The following is an 8,553-nucleotide window of genomic DNA, read 5'->3' on the forward strand; positions in this document are numbered from 1 at the left end:
CTGGCTGCTGTGACCCCCAGGAGACCTCTGGGGAGGCAGGACTGGAGCGGCTGGGCCCCGGCTTTGTTCCTCAGGTCTATCTAAGGGATGACATTCAGGTGGACTCTCTGCTTATGTCACCCTGCTTGTGGGTTGGGGCAACACCAGGAGGAGCAAAGTGTAGACAGGCACAGCCAGGGACACTGTGGACAGAACAAAAGGCGTCGGGTACAGGGAGGCCTGCGAGGCCGAAAGCTGTGGGGCCACTTGATGGGCACAGTGACGGCAGATTTAGCTTGAAAATTGTAGCAGCTATAATTTTCGAGGCATTTACTGGCCCCGAACATGTGTTATCTCATTGAATCCTTAAACATCCCCCAAGATGGATCATCAGCTCATTTTACAGATGAAAACACTGAGGTTCATTAACCTTCTCCCGCTCAGCAGGAGGAGTCTGGACTGACGTTAGGCATTTTTACTCCAGATTCCATTCTTCTGCCATCACACACGTCTTATGAGAAACTGAGGTGATGAGGAGCCTGACGGTTTTTGAGCAAAAGTGACCAGAGCAGAGTGTGTATCAGGATGATCACTGGCCTCGGTGGGAAGGACGGGTAAAGGGGAGAGACTCGTGATAGTCTGGGCAAGGACTAGCTGCAAAGTAGGAAGGGCCAGGATGGAGCAGGAGGAGGAAGAGACCTTTGAACCCAAGACCGAGGGTAGGGACAGGGGCACTCAGGAGGAAGAGGAACCACCTCCTCCCACCCCATCCTGCAACATCAGACGCCCCTGGCCTCAGTCCTGGACCAGCCTGAGCCAAGTGACCCCGTCTGATCGCCATCAGGGTTCCCGGAGCTGAAGGTCCCCTGCTGGGGTGGGCAGGAGACAGTGGAGGACTGGTGTGTGATGCGATCTGCCCCCAGCTGGCGCTGGGGGGCAGGGTTCTGGGCACCTGCCAGGCTCTGCCACCAGAGCTCCCTGGGTGAGGACCCCCGAACTTCCCTGTGGACTTTGTTTCCTCCGTAGCAAGGTGGGGTTCAAAGTGGCCCTCTCTGTCTCTCCCCGTTGGGCTAGGACTGGGCTCCAGGCACAGCCAGGCAGGGGACTGTACCTTCCACGCATGGAGGCTCTTCAGTTCCCACAGGCACCTGGGTGGGGCCCAAGGCCACCCCCTTCTACAGGAGAGGCGGTTGAGGGACCCTGGCTCTCTGATTGAGTGGGCAGAGCCGATGCCAGCCCCAGTGTCGGGGCTCCCACCCTGTGCTCACAGCCACGGCAGCTGTGAGGGGCTCTTCTCTCAGTACCCACCAAGTCCACCCGTCGGGAGAGGGGCCCCTGCCCCATCTGGGAGCCCATTTCTTGCCCGTTCTCACGCTAGCCCGGCTCATTTCAACTGATTGGAAATGAATACGTTTGCTTCTGTTCCCCGGTTGAGCCTGATTCGGCGCATGCTGTGGGCTGTGCCCTGGGACATGAGTAATAAAAGCCCCGGGGCCGCGGTTCCCTCGTGGGGATGCTAACGGCCTCTTTATGTGCCCATTATAGAGATGACACACTGGAGGCCCGTGGCTGGCAGGGGTGAGTCCCAGATGTCTGGCTCAGAGGTGGCCTGAGAGTGCAGAGGGGTCCGGGCGCGCCCTTGACCGGGCCACACCAGGAGACGAAAGTGGCCTGGGCATCTGAGCTGTACTCGGCTTATCACTGCAGCCGCCAGAGGGGACTCTGCCCACCGTGGGGGTCGGAGACCGTCTTCTTGAGGTGTTAGTGGAAAGAACTCTTTTTTTTTTTTAAAGATTATTTGTGCATACAGAAATGGGGTACAGACCAGAGGTGCGGGGGCCGTGAGAGGATTCACCAGAGACAGAGTGGGGAGCAGAACAGGTGGATCCACTGAAACCCACTGCTGAGAGGAGCAGCGGGGAGACACGAGAGGTCTGCCACGCCCTGTGGGTCGCTCCCTGGCGGGGATCGAGCTCTCACTGCAGCAGCCACGGCGCCACGGCGTGGCTCAGCTTCACGGTGCTGCGCTCCAACCCGCTGCACCACCAGGGAGGGCCCACTAGTGGAGAGAACTCTAGAAGTCAGCCTGGACCAGGAGGCTGGGGGTGAGTCAGGGTGTCCGTGGGGTGAAGGCGGGGGTGTTAAATGAGGGGTCTGCGTGGGAGGTGGTGACAGTGATCTGGCAGGGTGTCCTGGAGAGGGGTGGGGCATGTGGCCTGAGGGCTGGGGCCAAGGGCCACTTTTAAGAAGGACCAGGCTGGGTGTGGGAAGGTGGCTTGGGGCCATCTGACATGGGACAGGAGCAGGTCGCTGACACTGGCCAAGAAGGCTGAAGGGTGGGGGCCGTGGGGGATGGGTGGGGCGGGGGAGTGGAAAGTGCTGGGTGTTCTCTGTAACCAGAACTGAGGGCTCTTCGGGGGCCAGGCACCACGCCCTGACACTTAGCACAAAGCCTGGCCCAGAACCGGATACCCGCCGGGCTTCCTGTCTGCCCCTGCTCACTTCTAAGGCGACATCACAGGCCGGGAGTGGGATGTGTCCCCCCGGGCCGCCGCCTGTGATGTGGTGGGTCCTTCCTGACGCGGCCGCTGCTCTCCGTGACGCCAGAGGAGCCTCCACAGCCGCCCCAGACGCTCCTGGCCCACGGCGCAGGGGGCTCCCGCAGACCCCCAAGAGCGAGGCCCACACCTTGCCCGGCCGCGCCCAGGCCCCCGAGCCTGCCATGTAAAAGGTTGCGGTTTCTCAATTGCTTGCAGACAGTTTCCGCCTGTGTTGGGGGGTCTCTGGGTCGCTGGGCAGATGTCGCCCCTCCTTGCCGCTGTGGCTTCTGCCTCTGGGGCCCTGAGAACTGTTTGCCTGGGAGAGTCACCGAGGTTCCTCCCAGCCCCCAGGCCCCCCTTGAGGGCTGTGTGTTCTGGGAGGATTCACTCCCCCTTCTGGGCCCCTCATCTATCAAATGATCCCAGGGTGCAGGCTTGCAGGCCTCGGGGGGCGTGGTAGCCTGCCCGGCCCCTCTCTGCCGCTTCCGGCTCTGTGTCCGCAGCACTGAGTCTCTGGAAGCCTCGTTTCTGTGTTCCTGAAGTGGGGTTGTGTGACTTCTTGCGCGGTGAGCGTGTGAGCGCGGAAGGCTGCGCACAGTGGGAGCTTCTCAGCGGCACGGTCTCTCTTATTCTCTCCCGTTCTGGAATAGGGTGCTTGGGTGTGCACGCTCTGCAAAGCCTGAGCTTCTCCCTGTGGCTTCCTCCCCGTCGCACCCCCTTTTTTGCTCCTGAGGGAGGTCAGCCGTGGTCCCCAAGGAGGCCCGGCTGCAGAGGCAGGAAGAGGGGGCGCTCTGCAGTTTCACTGCTGGCAGAGGACACCGACCTGGGAGCAACCCTTCTTCCCCTTCCCCAGGCGTGCCTCCTTCATCTTCCTCTCTCACTGACTATTTATAAATAGGGGAAGGCACTGAGGGCCCCCACGCTGGCTACGTGCAGGCCGAGGTCCGGGGCTGGAGGGGCAGGAAGTCAGCTGGGGCCAGGTTGCCCAACTCCCAAAGAGCTGAGCCCACAGGCTGCCCCTCTTAGCCTACTGCCCAGCCCGGTGCCAGCCCGGGCTGTGAGCTGTGGCGTGAGTCCTCGGAGTGGGGGGCGCCTCGGAGAGACAGGGGTCCTCCGGCTGGCCTTGCCCGCGTGCCTCGGGGCTCCCCCTCTGGCAGCGGCTTGCGGCCACACGCTGTCCCTTATCTGGAATGCTGTCCTCTGGCTCCCTCACGGCTCCTGTGGGCCCTGGGCTTGGCCACTCACCCAGACTCTATTTTGGGGTCCCACCACCCCTCCAGGTGGTGCTCTTTTTTTAAGTTTTATTTATGTATGCAGACAGAACTGGGGTACAGGCCAGAGGTGTAGGGTGGCGAGGGGACTCGCCAGAGACAGAGTGGGAAGCAGAACGGACAGATTGACAAAGCACACTGCTGTGCTGAGGGGAGAAGCGGGGAGACAGGAGAGGTCTGCTGAGCCCTGGGGGTCCCCTCTGGGGCCGGGGATCGAACTCGTGCTGCGCTTTAACAACCATGGAACTGGTGCTGGGAGGGCCCCAGGTGGTGCTTCTGAGTCACATCCCTTGAGATGGCCCAAGGCCACATTCCTGAGGTGGCCTGACCAGCCTCACCCTCACTGTTCTGGGAGTGGCTTTCTCCAGAAACAGGTGACCCCGCACCCCCGAGTTTCACGCCGTCACCCCCGAGTTTCACGGGTCAGCTTCCCCTCTGGTGCCTCATGGGCACTGATGCCTTGCTGCCAGCATCTTGTCCTCACCTTGTCCGTGGCCAGACAGAAGGCCCGCTGCCCAGGCTGCCACTCAGGACCTCACAGGCCCCCTCAGGGCCCCCTGCAGGCCCCTGGGAGATGGCGCACCCCACCGTTGCTCCTGCCGGCACCCCAGGGAAGGCAGGACCGTATACATCAGTGACAGTGGGTGACACCGGAGGCCCGGGACGGCCTGTGCTCCTGCGGGCCAGTGTCTGGGGTGCCTGGGAGGCTGCGTCTCGGGTCCCTGGGCTCCCAGCGGCCACCTGCTCAGGCTGCCCACTCCCTGGGCGGGCGGAGGCACAGGCTGGGGCCCAGGAGCCCAGCCTCCCTCCTCTCCCAGCCTGTTCAGTTTTTCCTTCGCTCCTGTGGGTCACGCCCCCACCCACACAGCCACCCACCCAGTGCTTCTGAGGTCTCGTGAGAGACGGAGCTTTTTGACACCATCTGTGACAAGCTCGAGCCTCTAGCAGGCCCACGCCGCTGTGTTGCAGGTGAGGAAACTGAGGTGCAGGTGGTCCCCCACCGTGGAGGGGGGCTTTGAGGGTGAGAGAGCAGCCTCCCCGGTGTAGTAGAAACATGGGGAGCATGCAGGGCGGGGGCGAGGAGACCTGGACTTGGAAATGGGGTCACAGGGTGAGGGGCCCTCACGGCGCTGGGACGAGGGAGGAGTCAGGCAGGCGCCCCTGGATGCCCGGCTCGGAGGAGCTGCCGCGGCCTCCCCGCCCTCGCCCACTCTGGCCAGCTGCCCCAGCATGGCCTCTGGCCTAGAGCTGGCTTCTCTTGTTCCTCAGCCCCCGTGCCGCCCCCCCATTTTCAGCCATGTGTGCGTCTCCCCGAGGAACGTGGTGCCCCAGGACAGAGGCTGTGTGGCTGTCCAGGGCTATAAGCTCAGCGTCTGCAATGACAGGTGCTCGCTGTTTGTTGACTGACTGACTGACTGAACTTCTCCATCTCTGGCCCTGACTTCCGCCGCCATTAAATGGGAGGCTTCTAAGGTCCGTCTGAGCTTCCCGCAGCCGGGAGCAGCTGTGCCTCGTCCTGCCCCCACGTCTGGGCTTCGGCCATGGTCATTGGCTCCCACACAGCCTTCTAGCACGTGGACAGCTGCTGGTCAGCTGGGCCAACGCTGCCTTCTGAGTCTACCTTAGAGACTCGCCGCTCCTGTTTGCAGCCCAAGGATGGGAGCCTGGACACAGGCAGCTCTGGGAGAGCCAGGCCGCTGTTGCTGGCTGCCCAGCTCATTCTGAGGGTGCTGAGAGTGGTCCCTCGGGAGGCCAGGTCAGAGCTGAGGTCCGAGGATGCTGGCCCAAGGGCAAGAGGGGTCCCTGCATTATGGCGCATGCGTGTATATGAGAGGTGAGTGCGTGTCTGCATGGAAAGCCAGCACCCACCCAGGGCTTGCTGCAGGGGCCCAGACGTGACTCAGGGACGAGGGTGGAGGTGCTGGCTCCCTCAGCTGCGCTGGGGGGGAGGCCAGTGTGCGCCCCGGTCACCTCCCAGCTCCACCTCTTCCTCTCCACGTGGCCCAGACTTGAGACTTGCTCCCCCTGAACTGTGAAATGGGTACACACACCCGCTTTGGGGGACAGGCTGGGTCTGTAACACGTCTGCAGCCTGCAGCGCTGACAAAACATCCACTGCTGGCCAAGGCTGAGCACCTGGGGAGTGATGGAGGCTGGGTGGGGAGGAGGTAGCGAGATGGAGGGTGCGTTGAGGTGTTGGGTCTGCACCCAGGGGGGTGGGAGGCTCAAGAAGGGAGGTGGGAGAGGCACCAGGAGACTGGTCTTGTGGGGTCGCCTGGCCACATCACCTCGGCGCTCAGAGTGGTTGTTGGGGAGGGCACGCTGGCATGGGTCCGGCACGAGCAGTCACCCCTGAGCCCCAGTCCCGGTGGGGCTCAGTGCCTGCCGGCCACTCCCAGTGCAGGTGCCCAGACAGGGAGAGCCTGGCATGAGCTGAGGGGATGGGGTGGTGGTCCCTGAAGTGCGGCAGCTCTGAGGCCTGTGGTGGCCAAGAATGGACCCTGGTGGCCTCCAGGAGTCAGGTGGCCATGAGCCTGGCCCAGCCACCCCTGTAATGACCTGGAGCCTCTGGGCGACTCCGGAGGTGGGATTGCTCTTTCCAGCTCCATCTCCTCCTCTGCAAAATGGGCACAGGGCCCCTCCTTATCCACTGGCTGATTGAGCCTCCCCCCCTTTCACCCACTTCCTCACTCCCTCCCTCCATCACCCACCCACCAGCCCACAGGCTTTCTGTCTACCGCCTGTCAATCACCATCCCTCCACCATCCCTTCTCCAGCTCCTGCTCCTGCCAGGCCTCAGTTTCCGGTCTGAGATGCAGCAGTCAGTGCTCTTTGTTCCTTCCCAAGTTTCTACCTGGGGCTCTGCGTTTGCATTTGACTGCCTGGGTCAGCTGAGCGTATGAGTCATCATTCAGTTCCTCATTTCAGATGTGGCTCAGGGTGCCCTGTGGGCGGGTACTGTGGTGCCGCCCCCCCCCCAGGCCTAAAACTGGAGGCTTCTACAGCCCCAGGTTTCCTAGTGGGTCTGGGGACCCCTCCCTCCCCCTCCCCCAGTGGCCTGAGGCCCGCTCCAGGGCAGTGGGCCCAGTCTGTGCTCTGGGGAGCCTCTCGGGGAGGGGTGACCTCTTGTCCCCTCTGCCCAGGGGCTTTCTGTTCCTCATTGTTTTGCCATGACGGAGCTGTGGCTTCTTTTTCAGAGGACAAACAGGCCCAGGGGTTGCTCAAGGCCACCAGGCACCAGTGGATCTGGGGTCTGGAGCAGGATCTGGGGTCTGGAGCAGCGGAGAGGGTGTGGCCTGGGTCACAGGAGTGAGATTCAGGCTGGAAAAGACCCCAGGTGGGGGGGGTCCATCGCCTGCCTTTGTCCAGGAAACTTGGCCAGGCTCTTTGCCATCATGCCCCGGGTCCTGACAGGAACTCTCCTCTCATCAGGGCAGGCTCTGTGGGGGCTGCCTGGTAGGGCCAGGCCCTGCCCCCTCCGGGAGCCCCCCAGCTCCACATGAGGGTGGGACTCCCCTAGATACCCCAAGGGCACTCACAGGAATATGCAGGGTCCCTGGGCTCTGGGTGGCCACCCCAAGAGTAGGGGCTGTGTGAGGAGAGGCGGGTCCCTCTGGGGGCGCTCAGCCAGGGTGGGGAGACACAGCCCCTCCCGTGGAGACGGACACGCAGCAGTCTGCAGTGCGCACATTTTTCGGGGGACAGTCAGACCCACCTCCCTACAGTCGATGCTCAGTTGAATGGTGCTCTGGGGGCTGCCGAGGCCGCGTTCCTGCCCTTGGTGCTGCGTGCAGGCAGGGACACCCTCGAGGGCCGCAGGAACCATAGTTGCCTTCACTGTTACAAGGCGCCAGGTAACCCCAAGCTGAAATCAGCCTGGGAGAGTTGGAGAGCTCTTTCTGGGGAGGCGCAGCTCTGCAGGAGGAAGGGGTGCTTCCCAGGTGTGGCAAGGGAGGGGTCACCCTGGGGAGGGGGGCTGCTTTCCCTCAGATCTGCAGCACAGGTCAGAGCCGGGGCACCTCCCCACAGCTGGCTCAGCGCTGCTTTGGCCCGCAGCAGCCCTGAGCGCCCTCTGTAGCTGCTCTGAGGGAGGCGAAGGGAGGCATAGGCTGTCCCTCCTCCTTGCCTCCCCGCCCCCCAAATGGAGCTGTCCCCTTGCGCCACAGTCCCGGCAGGGAGGAGCAGGACGTTTGCAGGCCCTGGGATCAGGAGCTGGTGTCGGGTGGTCATGCCTATGGTCCTTCCTTCCCTCCTTCCAGGTTCTACACACCCCCTACACCCCGGAGCCCGGACACTCTTGTCAGCAGAAGGAATATTATGAGAAGAACATCCAGATGTGCTGCAGCATGTGTCCACCTGGTGAGGGGCAGCCGCTGGGCGCCGGGCCTGCCCGAGTGTGTGTGCAGGGGCCGGGCAGCGTCCTGGCCCTCAGTGCTTTCTGACCTCCTGCTTGCGTGAGCTGGCTTGTGCTCCCTTGTGCTCTGGGCCTGCGCACACGCTGTCCCCCTGCCTGGTGGGCTGCCCAGCTCCCTTCCTCTGGTTACTCTATCTTTTAGACCTCAGCTGAAAGGGCCTCTCCTCCAGGAAGAAGCCTGTCCACCAGGCTGGACCTGGCCTCTTTTGAGCTCCCCCTGGCCCCTGGTGTCCCCTGGGGTGAAGCTCTTTTCACCCCATGCGACTGCGCCTGGTCCCTCTTCTGTTAGCCCGCTGTGCGCTTCTCCGGATCGGTGACTATGGCTTGTCCTCCGCTGGCACAGTCCCTG

The 8,553-nt window shown here is 62.9% G+C and overlaps 1 protein-coding gene across 1 annotated transcript in view; it reads left to right on the forward strand.

Moving 5' to 3' along the window:
- Positions 1–8,553, forward strand: part of TNFRSF1B (tumor necrosis factor receptor superfamily, member 1B) — a 25,289-nt gene that overhangs the window by 6,452 nt on the left and 10,284 nt on the right. The window contains exon 2 of the mRNA XM_004678518.2: positions 8,050–8,149. Within this exon, the coding sequence (XP_004678575.1) occupies positions 8,050–8,149 (100 nt within the window). The remainder of the gene's footprint in view (positions 1–8,049; positions 8,150–8,553) is intronic.

Source organism: Condylura cristata, unplaced genomic scaffold, assembly GCF_000260355.1.
Source record: "Condylura cristata isolate star-nosed mole 26May11 unplaced genomic scaffold, ConCri1.0 scaffold00008, whole genome shotgun sequence".
In the NCBI taxonomy this organism is placed as follows: Eukaryota; Metazoa; Chordata; class Mammalia; order Eulipotyphla; family Talpidae; genus Condylura; species Condylura cristata.